A 16,673-nucleotide genomic window follows, 5' to 3' on the forward strand; every position below is an offset into this window, starting at 1 on the left:
AAAATGACCTGTTTGATGTGCAGAAGCGAAGCGAAGCAAAAAGTCTGAGATCATGTAAAAATCTGTAAGATTAAAATAAGTAAAATAAGTCTGCGTATTAAATTAGAAAAATGCTAAATATAAGCGATAATGGCGTTTGGACTGCTTTTTACTGAAAAAGTGTGTGTCTTCCAGTGTGTGTGCATTCGTCCTTGGGGTTTCCCCCACACAACAGGATTTCTGATAGTAAATATTTAACATGTTGGATATTTATGATTTGAGATCGATGCGGCCCTGACGTTCTTCCACGCAGATTCAGTCACTCTTAGCACACCTCACACTAGAGGTCTTCACGGGTCCAAACATTCATACCCGAACCCGAAGAGACCCGTAATTGTGATACACGGAACCGACCCAGCCCGACTATTATTTTGAAAGTTGGACCCGAACCCGTGCAGAACCGAGAAATGCCATAAGTGTACTGACCGGACCCGTCTAAGCTGGACCCGAACCCGACCGGACCCGTCTGGACCCGATCGGCACATAGGTCCACAGCAAATTGCTATTAATAAGTCAATAAACAAGTGGCGAAAATAAAACGTGTTGTCTTAGCTACCTAATATTAGTAGGCTGTAGCTTTCTCCCTTGTACCTGACTGATGCACTTGCCAAGAAAGTTCATCCGTTATTCCTCTCTTGCCAGTTGAAATGCTTAATCCACTCATTATTCCAGCTTTAAAAGTTCACTTGCTGTCACGATGACAAACGCAGATGACAATTGCATTATTCCGTTGTATCTCGAGACTCGAGTCAACTCACATAATAAAATAACTTTGACTGTTTGCCCTTTTGAACTATAATAACGATTGCTTGTTCAGTGACATGGCCGCTGACGTTAGCATTACTTATTTGCGGTCATTTCTGTGCTTTCTGAGCCGAGTCTGACCAAAACTTTAGATATAACAAGACGGCATAATTTTATTATAAAAACGGGAGAAAGAAAGTGCGCTCGCATGAGACATGCGCGTTAGCTGGAGCAACCTGAAACATAAGCTTTTAGCGTCACAGATTCGACATTCGTGTGATAGTTCATATTTTGTTAATGATTTGAAATAGGCTATGTTATTTAAATGCGAATGTGCAAGGCTACAAGCAGTTTTTGAGATTTGAAGTTTGTTTGCATTACTGTTGCACACGATAGGAATAGTAAAACTCGATGATCACTGTTTGCTTGCATTAACTCCGCCCGCTCTGCTTCTGATGGTTGGGTCCACTCGTGTTTTTTCACCTTATTTCTCGGCTCATACTTTGCAAGTTACAAAACACGCACAGCGCTGACTGACTCCCAACACGGCCGGGTGATCTCCGAATCAAATCGGCTCGGGTATACACACAATGTTAATCAGATTCAGGAACCGAAGTAATAGATTAGGACCCGACCCAAACCCGGCTGACCATTTAAAATATAGTCCCGAACCCGTACGGGTCCCGGGTCGGGTCCCGGGTCCTCGGGTCTCGGGTCTTCTTTGTAGACCTCTACCTCACACCACAGAAAAATCTGATGAGATAATCTGTAGAACCATTAAGATGATCAGGACTTTACCTAGGATTGTCCGAAGTGGAGAATTGGGTCCAAAATTGGCCTGAATGTCTTGTAGAGTGTGGGTGTCTTTAGAAACCGCATAGCTAAGCCCTGGCAACCATTCATTTAAACAAGAACCACTCACATTTGCTCCAGAAAATGTGAAAATCTAGTTTGTACTGTACCCTTTTAAACAATGTGATTATTGAAGATCAGCCCAAAAATGATATGACTAGACTGGCTGTTATCTGAGAAAGTTGTGACCCTGCCCTGGGCTTGATGACTAACTCTCCCCGAACAAACTCTCAGCTATTGTTGTTGGCCTGGACTGAAGCCTGTATCAACGTTTTAAGGAAATCAGCAACTGAACCTGGTTTCCTCTGCAGAATCCTTTTAAAACACCTTCAAGGACGATCAAGGAAAGCCAGAATTAATCTCCCATAACGCTTGGAAAAAACAGCACAGACTGTCTCGCTTACCTGCGATCTTTTCCTGTTTCGTTTTGGTACATTGAGTGTCATCCTGATTACTAGTGCTGCCATGCTCATCAGTGTCTAATCTATACATAAATGATAAATGATTTATTAACAAAACATATTCTGCTCATGTTTGTTAGGATGAATCCACTGGAGAGATCACGTTTTACATGAAGGGTGCTGATGTGGTGATGGCCGGCATTGTTCAGTATAACGACTGGCTCGAGGAGGAGGTAATTTGACATTTATTTATTTTTTTTAAACAGATAAACACATGCAAAATTATATTAGATTGACGTAATGCCAAGAATCTTCATGACTTGTATGTTGGGAATTTGTTTTCTTCCCTCTTTATCAGTGCGGGAATATGGCCAGGGAAGGTCTAAGGGTGCTTGTGGTCGCCAAAAAATCCCTAACAGAAGAACAATACCAAGATTTTGAGGTGAGTTTCCAAGGCTTAGTCATTAGAAAGTCCGCTATGGAATAAAATAAGGGAATAATAGTTTTTTTTGTTTATACTAAAGAAAAATAGATTGGTGTATTATTATAAAGAATTTAAAGGGTTAGTTCACCCAAAAATGAAAATTATGTCATTAATGACTCACTCTCATGTCGTTCCACACCCGAAAGACCTCCGTTCATCTTCAGAACACAGTTTAAGATATTTAAGATTTAGTCCGAGAGCTTTCTGTCCCTCCATTGAAAATGTATGTACGGTAGACTGTCCATGTCCAGAAAGGTAATAAAAAAAAAAACCTCAAAGTAGTCCATGTGACATCAGTGGGTTAGTTAGAATTTGTTGAAGCATCGAAAATACATTTTGGTCCAAAAATAACAAAAACTACGACTTTATTTAGCACTGTATTCTCTTCCGGGTCTGTTGTCAATCCGACTCCGCAGTGATGCTTCTTCTTCTTCTTTCCTGTTTTACGGCGGTTGGCATCCAGCTTATTGGTGCTTTACCGCCCCTTTCTGCTCCGGAGTGTGATGCTGATGACGTGTTCATGATGCTGATGACGGTGCGCCCGAGCTTCGTTTACAGTCTGAGGGAGACGCACGCTGTATTCAAGCTATTCAACATTGTTTGTATTTAGGTATTGCTAAATTTTTTAAAATGGTGCGTAAGTGTGCATGTCGTGGATGTCCTAATCGCGTAATGCACACAGAAGGGGGCAGTAATGCACCAATAAGCTGGATGCCAACCGGCGTAAAACAGGAAAGAAGAAGAAGAAGCGTCACTGCGGAGTGAAAGCGGATATACAACAGATCCGGAAGAGAAGACAATGCTGAATAAAGTCGTAGTTTTTGTTATTTTTGGACCAAAATGTATTTTCGATGCTTCAAAAAATCCTAACTAACCCACTGATGTCACATGGACTACTTTGATGATGTTTTTATTTCCTTTCTGGACATGGACAGTCTACCATACATACATTTTCAATGGAGGGACAGAAAACTCTCGGACTAAATCTAAAATATCTTAAACTGTGTTCCGAAGATGAACAAAGGTCTTACGGGTTTGGAACGACATGAGGGTGAGTCATTAATGACATAATTTTCATTTTTGGGTGAACTAACCCTTTAAGGAAAAACATGGAAAGAAAATGATGTGGTGCAAAATTTTTATCTCTTATGTTCATCATGGCTGCATTTATTTGATTAAAAATACAGTAATATTGTGAAATATTATTACAATTTAAAAGTTGTGTTTTCTATTTCAATATATTTTAAAATGTAATTTATCTTTGTGATGCAAGGAATTTTCAGCATCATTATTCCAGTCTTCAGTGTCACATGATCCTTCAGAAATCACTCTAATATGATGATTTTCTGCTCAAGAAACATTTATTATTATTATCAATGTTGAAAACAGTTGTGCTGCTTCATATTATTGTGGAAACCGTGATACATTTTCAGGATTCTTTGATGAATTGAAAATTTAAAAAAAAACATTTACATTACATTATTTGCATTATAAAAGTAGTAATAATAATAATAATATAATATATAAGATAAATATAAAAAGATAAGTATATAATTAATTATAAATTATAACAAAATGATTTTTAAAATGATAATTAAAAATAATGGTTACAGTCACCAGGAGGTTATGACAAATAATTCACCTTTTTAGAGCTGTCAGTCAATTCAAATTTTAATCAGATTATTTACATTCAATGTTGACTTTCTCTGTTAAAGACAGGGTGTGAGATTCATTGCAATAATTTTTAGCACTTTTTGTAATTAAAAGCACTAAATTAACAGTTTAATTTTCCTCGACTTTCTTTTGAGGAGGTAAAGCAGTAGCCAAAAGTGATGTCCAGAGGGGGTATTTGTTTTTAATGACCCTACAAGTTTGATTCAACCATCAAAATCTGAGGAAAATATTTGATGTTTTTTAAACATTTTAAATAGAGGGAAGAACAAAACACTAAACACTATATATATATATATATATATATACTTCAGTATTTATCTGACAAAATTATTTGGCAAAAAAGGCCAACTACAGCTACAGGTTTTATTTTATATGCAAAACATATAAACAATCAGTTTTTAATATTTCATTGGTTCTCTTTTGTTTTTGCATAATTTCTTTTTATGAAAGTATGGCCAAAAATTATGTCTGAGCAATTTGGCATGATTCATTGCGTTATCAACAGATAAAACGATTGACTCTAAGCATGACTATGTAATATGCTTACAAAATCTGTAACACATTTTTAATAATATTTAAATAAAGGGTTGAAGATGTCAATTTTCCAAGGACAGATATCACTTTTGGCCACCGCTGTAGATACTGAGAAACACAATTTCTGTTGTTATTTTTTTAAAGACATACACCAATGATTTATTGACTACTGGGTTGTGACCCAAAAATGAGTCACAGGTCTGTGTGAGGGTCATGGACAGCATGAAAAACAATGATAAATGCAAATAATATCATGCATTTAACCATATTATGGTGCATCATTAAGACTGCAATATAAATAAGCTTATCAACCTTTAAAAGGGAGGAGAAAAGACACTTTTGTTCTTGATCATCAGGCCGTGCATCCAGTTGAGCTGAAATAAAAATATTTTGGTGCAGTTTCATATTACTGTTGCTTGGTAATATGACTATGCCAATAAAATATTTGGGCAACGTGTCAATTTTGCTTTTCAGCCTGTATCATATGGATAACTTAGCATTTTTTTAAAAAGGTCCATGTTTGATTTTAAAGACACATTTGTTGTGTTTGAACTCTTGTCAAGTGTTCAATGTAAAACAGGGTCCTGAGAACCGCTGGTATAGACAGTGACCTTTGGATGTTTATAACTACAATATCCAGGTGCTGATCTATATTTAGCCGGATTAAAGGGTTTCCTAGCAACCATCCATCGTCAACAGTAATTGTCAAAAAGAAATGTAACATGTTTTCCACAGGGAACACCCCCAAAACGAAAGTTACCCCGCCTACATGCACAGAGAAAGAGTTGTTTCTTCTCACAGGCCCACGTTCCCACTCTCAGAGCTGAAGTGTGTAATTGTGTGTGAGCGGGTGGGCGGCAGTGACTCACCGAGTGTGTGAGTCACCGAGTGAGAGTGTGTTCCTGTGTGACTCGCGCACACATTGTTTGGTCTTTATCTCATTGCGATTGTGGGCCGTGCCCTCAAAACTGCGCTCTGGCTTCGCTCAACAGAGTGGCACATCGTTTTGAGGGGTCAATGCAAGGGTGTGTGACTTTGACAGTGATTATTTGACTGCCGATGCCTCTGGTTTGGGGTATCGGAGGTCTGAACTTTCTCATTTGACGTGTCTGATATGTTTGCTTTGATTCAAGGGAGAAATGTTTACAGATCAGAGTTAGATGAATTTTAGCTAATAACCATGACGGATATAGAACAGATATATATGTGAAAAACATCAACAAATGACAACTATTTAATTTTGTCTAGTGTGCTGTCAAATCAATTAATCATGATTAATTGCATCTAACATAAAAGTTTGTAAATATAGAATATATGTATGTCTGTGTGTGTGTGTGTGTGTGTGTGTGTTTGTGTGTGCATATATATATATATATATATATATATATATATATATATATATATATATATTCATGCATACATTACATACACACAAACACATACAAACTTTTGTTGGATGCAATTAATCACGATTAATCGATTTGACAGTACAAAATTTTTCAAAATATAATTATACTTTCTATAATTTTTTTTGTTTATAATAATAATAATAATAATTATTATTATTATATTATCATTAATGCTATAGCAAATTATTATTGCTATGCATAAATAATGCATCTAGTTAATGCATTAAACACATTTACCTAATTCACCAATAAAACATATTATTTTAATAGTTACGCCCATAAAATATAATTTCTTCCCTTAAAAGAGGATCGGTATCCATTAAATCTAAATTAAATATAAATGCATTATTTTCCAAAAAACAAAAATGGAAATTTGTCTCTAAATATAATCACATTAACTCCAAAAAACATCAGATTATTTAGTATAATTATTGAGAGCATTTATTTGCTTGCTGAAGGAAGGTCTGTGTGCAATGTAATGGACTGCTACAGTGAGCGATTATGATCGCTGGACTTGTCAAAAAAGGATCATGGAATAAAATTTAAATAAAAACAATATTTTTATTGAATTATTAATATTCAAGATGTTATTTTTGCTGGATAGTTACAAGTAAACAAGCCCCTAAACATCATGTAAAATAAACAAAATAAATGTGTGTTATTTGACGCAATCATCTAGGTCAACATGCACATTGCACAATTTCTATATCCTAATTATTGTTAATGTAATTCATTTTTCAGGAGCTCATTGCTTCTACATTCAGTTAAACTGCTAACAGTGATTGTAAATTAATTGGCTAAATTATTACATTATTTGCTAACTGCATTCTTTAAATTGTAATGTTGACATGTATTCTCTGTAAAGCTGCTTTGAAATTATATGTATCGTGAAAAGCGCTATACAAATAAATGTGAATTGAATTGAATTGAATTATTTATATTGTGTCTATCATGTCACGTGTGCCGCAGGCTCGCTACGTCCAGGCCAAGTTGAGCGTGCACGATCGCTCGCTGAAGGTCGCCACAGTGATCGAGAGTCTGGAGATGGAGATGGAGCTCTTGTGTCTCACTGGAGTGGAGGACCAACTACAGGCCGATGTCAGACCCACTCTGGAGATACTGCGCAACGCTGGCATCAAAGTCAGTGCCTGCACGCACAAACAAGCACAGACAATGAGATTTCACTGTGGGCGGAGCTACGTAGCACAATGCGCCAAAAATAGAATCGTTCATCAGAATGTCTTGACATGCAATGCTCTTGGCGGTTGCAACTGGTTTGGACAAAAACTCGAATTACCATGAAAGAGATGTGATTTATCATTTCATGCTTGGTTTGGAACACAGAAATGACTCAAATACACTATACTGTTGCATTTCTACAGTCTTGTCACATGTAGAACTTCACTGTATGCTTCTAAGAAGGGTTGTTTGTTGACGTGTTAACACAAGCACTTACATCAAAGTCAGGCCCTTATTTAATGAAAACTGTTCTTTGTCCAGGTTTGGATGTTGACCGGGGACAAATTAGAGACTGCAACCTGCACAGCCAAGAACGCCCATCTAGTGACCCGCAATCAGGACATCCACGTGTTCAGGAATGTAAGTCCTCTGCAGACTACTTATTTCAACCATTATTTTTAAATAGGTCACTTCTGTAATGATTTATTCCCCACCTCAGGTTAAGCAATAAGGTCCTTGCACCAGAAAATATATCTTATTCTCACCCTGACCTATAGAAACAGGCTCTAGACCCTCAAACAAACTAATCGGGTAACTTCTGTGCAGGAGAAAAGAGCAAAGCTCATTTAAGGGTTGCAAATCTTTCATTATGTAATAGTAGATATTATAATAATGGTGCCTGAATCTTTCTGGAAACACTTAAAAGCATGAAAAAGATAGTGAAATGTAAATGGTTTGAGGCTGAGCTTGTTGTTATTCTTTATGTTTTGGGATGTCATTTCGGGAGAAAAAAATCTGAAAATGAGAGACCACGAGCAAAGATTACTGCCCGGTATTGTAAACCACCTTGACCAAAACAAAGACGCAATCAGTCATAAATATATATTACTTTTTGAAGCTTGATTCCACCGCTGAATAAAAAAAATTGAACAAGTAATTGCGACTTTTTTTCTCAAAATTCAGACTTTTTTTCTAGCAGATGCGAGTTTACATCTCGCAATTCTGACTTTACAACTCGGAATTCTGACTTTATATCATGCAATTCCGAGAGAGAAAAATAGTGAGATAAAATTCACAATTATCCTTTATTTTTTTATTCCGTGGCAGAAACAAGCTTCCATATATTACTGTTCAAAAGTTATGGGTCGGTAAATTCTTTTAATGTTTTTGAAGTAAGTCTCTTATGCTCACCAAAGATGCATTTATTTGATCAAAAATACAGTAATACTGTGATTCTAATAATATTATATTATTATAAATTGTAATGTTATTGCAATTTAAAAAATAACTTTTTTTATATTTTAATATATTACAATGTGTAATTTATTCCTGTGATCTAAGCTGAATTTTCAGCATCATTACTCCAGTCTTCAGTGTCACATGATCCTTCAGAAATCATTCGAATAGAAACATTTCTTATTATTATCAATGTTGAAAACAGTTGTGCCACATAATATTTTTGTGGTGAGTGATACATTTTTCTGGATTTAGATTTTTCAGGATTTTATGAATAGAAAGTGTAGAATTGGTTTGACAGCACACTAGACAAAAATTAATTAGTTGACATATGTTGATGTTTTTCATATATATATATATATATATATATATATATATATATATATATATATATATATATATCTGTCATGGTTATTAGAAAGAACAGCATTTATTTGAAATAGAAATTGCCTTTACTGTCACTTTTGATCAATTTAATGAATCCTTCCTGAATAAAACTATAAATTTCTTTTTTCTTTTCTTTTTTTAAATCCCAAAGACCCCAAACTTTTGAAGTAGTAGTGCGCATGTAAGCTCATAAACAATCCTGTCTCCCAAATGTCTTCAACACAAATGGGGTCCAAAGCTTGAGTGAGTTTAGTTGCATTCAGAGAACTAAACAGGGAAAGTAGCATCCTGTGCCCTCTCTATGTGAACGGAGTTCCCATGTGGCTTGCTGCCACAGAAAGATAGGCCGCTCTGAGGAAGGTTGAATCTTCCCTGCAGCAGAAGTTCCTGGAAACAGAAGACAATGGCTGGCACAACATGAAAACAGGCATCTCATTCCCTCTGGATCGAAGCGGCATCTGGATTGGCTTCCTCCTGGACACAAATGGCATCCAGATTGATGTCTGGTGTGTTTGAAATTGACAGATGAATTGCTCTGCTCGTCCACCAATCAGAAAACATCCTCCATTTAGGAGGAGCTTTGTGTACAAAATTGTTTGTGGTTCATGTTTTGAGATAACTGCAAGGGAATAGTTCACCCAAAAATGATATACTCACCTTCATGTTGTTCCAAACCTGTGTGTTTCTCAAATGGAAAAGAGCAGCCTGAACATTCTTACTAACATCTCCTTTAGTAGTTCACAGCCGAAAGAAAGACATACAAGTTTCTTGCTAAATTTCCTGATAATTTACTCACCCCAATATCATCCAAGATGTTTAAGTCTTTCTTTCTTCAGTCAAGAAGAAATTAAGGTTTTTGAGGAAAACATTCCAGGATTTTTCTCCATATAGTGGACTTCAACAGGGACCAACGGGTTGAAGGTCTAAATGTCAGTTTCAGTGCAGCTTCAAAGGGCTCTACATGATCCCAGACGAGGAATAAGGGTTTTATCTAGTGAAACGATTGTTTATTTTCTTAAAACAAATAACATTTATATTCTTTTTAACCACAAATGCTTGTCTTGCACTAGCTCTGCGATGCGCCATGCGTAAAGTAGCAGTGCAGAGCAGTGCAAGACGAGCATTTGTGGTTAAAAAGTATATACATTTTTATTTTTTTAGAAAATGATTGTTTTGCTACATAAGACCCTTATTCCACGTCTGGGATCATGTAGAGCCGAAACTGCAATGTGGATCTTCAACCCTTTGAAGAAAAAAATCTTGTTTTCCTAAAAAACCTTAATTACTTTTCAGCTGAAGAAAGAAAGACATAAACATCTTGGATGACATGGGGGGGAGTAAATGATCAGGAAATCTGAATTCTGAAGTGAACCGATCCTTTAAGAATGCCATATCTGCCCAAAGCCATCTGTAAATACAAAAACAACAGTTACTAATGGTGAACTTCCTGTGTGAAACTTGCAGACAGCAGGCAATGTAAACCTCACAGTTTGGACGGTTGAGCAGATAGCTAGTTGTATCTATCACGGTCTGCCAGGCAACTGACAGCTGAAGTTAATATCTCAGTCAGGTGATCTTGCTGCGGTTCACCGCCCAGATCATTATCCGAGTGGCTGATTGTGTGTTTGTGTGAGAAAAAACACTCCTGATGGTGAGATCTCCGATGGGTTGCAGGTAACCACTCGAAGTGAAGCTCACCTTGAGCTCAACGCCTTCAGGAGGAAACACGACTGTGCGCTGGTGATATCGGGAGACTCTCTGGAGGTAATGTGAGCCCACATGTACACGTTGCATTTGGACGAACCCCTAACACTTTTGCAAACTTTGCTAGCGACATGGCCTGTTGTTGTTGTTGTTGCAGGTCTGTCTGAAGTATTACGAGTATGAGTTTATGGAGTTAGCGTGCCAGTGTCCGGCCGTTGTGTGCTGCCGCTGCGCTCCCACACAGAAAGCTCAGATTGTACGTCTGCTGCAGGAACGCACTGGCAAACTCACCTGTGCCGTGGGTGAGTATGTAGAAGCCATTGGCCCTGTGCACTTCCTCTAAATCACTTAAATATACAGTGATGCAGTGATGACATATTATTGTAAGTTTACATCGCCCTAATTCCCTTGACAAAAAAACCAATAGGATTTTTCCCTTCACTTTTGAATGATTGCAGATTGCTCTGTGACCAACAAAAGTCTATTATTCTTACACATTTTGTTCATCAAAACAATCAGCAGATGTAAAAAGCTAAACGTAGGTTATAAACAAACAACACCATGGTCACATGACGGTGTCACCACCGTTAATCTTCTGGCAACTCTTTCAGTCTTTATTTAAATACATTTTTACTGAAAGTTTGAGTTAGAATAGTTTGCGAGAGTACGAATAAAAGCACAGTGAGGCTGTATAAGTGGACTAGTGCATAGTAGGGCTGCACGATAAATCGCAATTAAAGGATTAGTTCACTTCAGAATTAAACATTTCCTGAAACGTCATACAAGATGTTTATGTCTTTCTTTCTTCAGTCAAAAAATATTTTCCAGGAGTTTTCTCCATATAGTGGACTTATTGAGGTATAAATATACTTTATTTTCATGAAAATACCCGAGAAGGTTTGAAGAACTCAGATAAACCATTTATTGTCGTAGTCGTGTGTTTATTAGTCATGTTTAATCAATCAAAGCGTTTCAAAGCAGCATCTTTTTATTCAGCTACAGTGATAGTATGATGCCCATAGGGATTTCCTGGAATGCCGTGCGTTATCGTACTTCTGCGGGGCATATTTCGGCTTTCTGATGGAGCAGCATTTTACTGATCACAGAGCCGTGCTTCACCTAGAAGCTGCGCATAAACAAATCGCAGCTTTTGCCAAATTGCGTGTGGTTTAATTTTGAATAATCATGCAGCCCTAGCACATAGATGAGTTTACCTGTTCGGCTTATTATGTTTAGTGTCCCAGACAACCTCTGTATCCCGTTTAGGCACTTGTTAGCAACCACCTTTTACAAGATGATAAGTAAAAGCTTTTTTTAAATCTTAAAACGTGAAAATATCTTGAGCTAGTGTTCATTTTAGGTATTTTAGGCATTTAAACAAAAACCTGTTTAAAAAACTCATGACTTCAGGATGATGGAACTGGAAGTGCTAAAATGCAACTCATTTCAAGGTTTTCCCTACCAAAACAAGTCATCCCTGCAGCACTTTATTGTAGTCTTTGTTTTGTTTGTTTGTGTGTGTGTGTGTTATCTTTTATTTGATCTTATATGTATTTTTACTTGCAATCATGATTAAACACAGACTTAATTAAGTAAATTAATACAAATTCATAAACATTATTCATCTTTATCAATAAATATAATAGGGATGAACAGATATATGATAATATATATATATATATATATATATATATATATATATATATATATATATATATATATATATATATATATATATATATATATATATATATATATAATGATGAAGAAAATGAAATGCTTAATGAAATCAGACATTAAAACATTGTAATGTACAGTAGAAATCTAGATATCAAAGATAGCTGTGTAGTGCTTTGAATATCATCCAGATTAAGCATTAATAATAGCCAATATACCAATATTGTATACCAAGTTAACAATATATAATCTTGACATGATGTGACATAAGATCAGTTTTTTTTTTTTTTGTTGCCCTTTCATAAGGTCTCAGTCTGGGTCACGGCACCAGCTGTCATTGGCTCATCTCTCACTGTTTTCTCTTTCTCAGGGGATGGAGGAAATGATGTCAGCATGATCCAGGAAGCAGACTGTGGCGTGGGAGTGGAGGGAAAAGTAAGAGCTACCAGTTCCCCGAGTAGCAGTCCTGTCACACACACTGTCGCTGCTTCCGGAGTCTTCCCTCCATCTGCGCTCAAACACAGGCTCTTTTACATGCATTACACACATTCTCACATTTCTTACATTACACACAGAAAGCATGTAAAATGACTACAAACATTTACACGCAACAACTTCCCATGCCTGATTTACAGCGTGTTATAATCATAAAATCTAAATTAATCATATTTATTTTCTAAATAGAATTTCTTGGTCTTATTAATATAATTTTAAAGAATACAATGTCTGTTTTTATATACAGCCAAACCAAAACATTTTTTTATATTTTTACTAGTTGGTGCAGGACACTATAGTTCATTTATGTAAGTGAGGATAGCAAAATAAAGTAAACTGTGACATATTATACCCAAAAGTTCGTCATACAGTGACTACCAGTAAAATTGATAAAAATTTGGCACCAAAAATTATTCAGACACTTTGTCCTGACCATGTTTTGGTTGTGTTATCTGACATAATTAAGATAAATTTTTTCTGACAGTTTAACACTGAGATCTTGTCATATTTTATTGCAATTTTTAACTATAGTGAATAAACTGTAATAATGAATGAAATGTTCAAGGTGTCTGAATAAATTTTGGTTTGATTGTATATTTTTAATTGTGCTGTCAAAATTAAACCATGCAATTAATTTTTTCAGTTTAACACTTAAAAAATATTTAGCGCAATTAACGCAGCATCTGTTTTTCTCTGTCATCCTTTGGCTAGTGTTACATTATATGATCGCGCTCTTATTCATACAAATGCTTTTAAACCATTCAAGTGCAAGAAGACACAAAAGAGAACACAGTAAGGTACAAAAACACAAAATTATGCCAAAATGCCCATTTTGTCGAGTATCCTCGTAGGCAGTAGAGTTAAATAAAGTTTTAAATAAATGCAAAGAGTTAAAATAGGATGAAGATCCACACCATGTGCGGCAGATCTTAAAGTGACAGCAGCCTAATAAACCTGCTACAGTCTTCCATTAATGTTAATGAAAATCACTCACTGCTCTTAACTGAATAACTTTTGTAGCTTTAATAAAAATTAATATATTTTCATATCTAAATTATGCAGTGAATACTGTGAAGTGTTTGATAACTGCTTTGTTAGATCAAATATTTAAATATACTGTCTTTATGTTGATTCTACATTAATTTGGAGAATAAATGTGAAATTATTACAATATAAAAATATATTAAAAACTCTAACTCTTTCTCAGTCCCTGACACAACTTTAATTGGTAATCATTTATATAAATTTTATTTCATTTAAGCAGTAAGGCATTTGATGCAATATTGAGTGTATTAGCATAAAAAAATGACTAGTTATTTAATGTGGTCAACTACTTTTTCTTATTTATTTAGATTTTTTTTCTTATTTTATATTATTTTATTTTAGTGGTGATTCTGTTGTTAATTGTTTTTCATATTCATAGCTGTATTGACTAATCAAGACTGGAATTAACCCTTTTAATATCAGAAATTTGTAACACTACAGAAGTTAATGTGACATATTTCATTTGTAATTATCTTACAAATGACGCTTCATTTTGTCTTAGCCTAGACCACCAAAGATTTCAAAATTATTTCTTTATATTTTATTTTCTTAAGCAGTAAGGCATTTGAGACCATGCTATTTTGTTTATTAGCATCCAACCACCACCAAGTCATTTAATGTTTTCAGCTAGTTTTTCTTTCTTATTCATCTAGATTTTTATTTTATTTTTATTATTTTTTATTTCATATTAAAGGGGACCTATTATGCCCCTTTTCACAAGATGTAAAATAAGTCTCTGGTGTCCCCAGAATGTGTCTGTGAAGTTTCATCTCAAATCCCCCACAGATCATTTATTATAGCTTGTCAAATTTGCCTCTATTTGGATGTGAGCAAAAATATGCCGTTTTTGTGTGTGTCCCTTTAAATGCAAATGAGCTGCTGCTCCCGGCCCACTTTCCAGGAGAAGGCGGAGCTTTAACAGCTCACGCTTCGATTGCTCAACAACAGCAAAGCTGGAGAATCTCACGCAGCCAAAATGAGGATTGTCAGTAACTCTTCCTCTTGTCTAAAGCAGCCCAACATGGCCTCGCCCCCTTTGTTGTGTGTTCCCAGGGGCGGGGTTTATGTCAATTTTGGGTTTTGTGATGTCACCAACCCAGGAAGAAGCTCGTTGTAGTCCTTAAAAAGCGATTTCTGTAAAAGGAAATATCTCTGTTTGCATTGAACTTTGAGCGTTGTAACTTTCCAGATGTTGTTTATGCTCAAACAGCAACATTACACACTAACTAAAGTTAAAAAAGTGAAATCATAATCAAGGACCCTTTTAATTGTTCGGCTAGGGATATAATAGTTTTTCGTATACCTAGTTGTATAGACCAATCAGGACTATTCATATTAATATGTATACATTATGGATGTTAAATACTTTACAAATGGCACATCATGTTGTCTTAGCCCGGACCACCAACGATTTCAGAATTGACACTACAGTTTAGTTCAGCATAGTCTGATTTCAGGAATGCCTTCCTGAAGTGGACGGTCAATTTAGAAACACGTTTTAGACATCAGACATTTTATGAGTCTAAATGTACCTAAAATACTACAAAGCCAAGGTTGACCCACTTGTGGTGCGCCAAGCGAGTTTTCCGGGTCATCAAAATGAGACGTTGTGGGAAAGTTAAGTGATATTGAGTCATTCATGACTAACACAGCTTAAGCCTTGATTGACTTGACGTGGTTACGTGGGACATTGCTTTTATTGTATTTTTGCTTCACCCAGTCACTCTTAAACTGCCCAGTGATCCGAAGATGCTTAATATAGCCTGGCTTAATCTATAAACCATTCTTGTGCATGGTCCAAAAAAAATGTGTGTAAGCGCTCTGACCTGTTTGTTTATTTATCTGCGTGTGCAGGAAGGGAAGCAGGCGTCTCTGGCTGCAGACTTCTCCATCACTCAGTTTAAGCACTTGGGCAGACTGCTTATGGTCCACGGCAGAAACAGCTACAAACGGTCCGCTGCACTCAGCCAGTTTGTCATCCACCGGAGTCTCTGCATCAGCACCATGCAGGTAGTGTCTGAGTGTATGCGTCTGCTTGAGTAATTATCCACCACGAGCCCATGAATCACAGTAACTGCAAATAAACACAGCATAGTGTTGAAGGTTTCATGTCTTAAAAAAAGAACATCATGAATTTGGCATATCTGTACTATATAATATGTAAATTGCTCCTTTTAGTAATCAATTGTATCATATATTAATTTCCTGTTTTGGTGTCTGTGAATCATGTAAATATTGATTACAGTTTTTATAACACTAACAAAAAAAGAACCCAAAACTACCATAATATATATATATATATATATATATACACTCACCTAAAGGATTATTAGGAACACCAGTTCAATTTCTCATTAATGCAATTATCTAATCAACCAATCACATGGCAATTGCTTCAATGTATTTAGGGGTGTGGTCCTGGTCAAGACAATCTCCTGAACTCCAAAGTGAATGTCAGAATGGGAAAGAAAGGCGATTCAAGCAATTTTGAGCGTGTAATGGTTGTTGGTGCCAGATGGGCCGGTCTGAGTATTTCACAATCTGCTCAGTTACTGGAATTTTCACGCACAACCATTTCTAGGGTTTACAAAGAATGGTGTGAAAAGGGAAAAACATCCAGTATGCAGCAGTCCTGTGGGCGAAAATGCCTTGTTGATGCTAGAGGTCAGAGGAGAATGGGCCGACTGATTCAGCTGATAGAAGAGCAACTTTGACTGAAATAACCACTCGTTACAACCAAGGTATGCAGCAAAGCATTTGGGAAGCCACAACACGCACAACCTTGAGGCGGATGGGCTACAACAGCAGAAGACC

The 16,673-nt window shown here is 36.2% G+C and overlaps 1 protein-coding gene across 1 annotated transcript in view; it reads left to right on the forward strand.

The window, feature by feature from the left end:
* Window positions 1–16,673, forward strand: part of LOC137008842 (probable phospholipid-transporting ATPase IIA) — a 59,038-nt gene that overhangs the window by 24,423 nt on the left and 17,942 nt on the right. The window contains exons 16-23 of the mRNA XM_067370558.1: window positions 2,177–2,269; window positions 2,395–2,478; window positions 7,107–7,277; window positions 7,638–7,736; window positions 10,614–10,703; window positions 10,801–10,945; window positions 12,691–12,755; window positions 15,714–15,869. Of these exons, the coding sequence (XP_067226659.1) occupies window positions 2,177–2,269; window positions 2,395–2,478; window positions 7,107–7,277; window positions 7,638–7,736; window positions 10,614–10,703; window positions 10,801–10,945; window positions 12,691–12,755; window positions 15,714–15,869 (903 nt within the window). The remainder of the gene's footprint in view (window positions 1–2,176; window positions 2,270–2,394; window positions 2,479–7,106; window positions 7,278–7,637; window positions 7,737–10,613; window positions 10,704–10,800; window positions 10,946–12,690; window positions 12,756–15,713; window positions 15,870–16,673) is intronic.

The sequence above is a fragment of the Chanodichthys erythropterus genome, chromosome 20 (assembly GCF_024489055.1).
Source record: "Chanodichthys erythropterus isolate Z2021 chromosome 20, ASM2448905v1, whole genome shotgun sequence".
Taxonomy (NCBI): Eukaryota; Metazoa; Chordata; class Actinopteri; order Cypriniformes; family Xenocyprididae; genus Chanodichthys; species Chanodichthys erythropterus.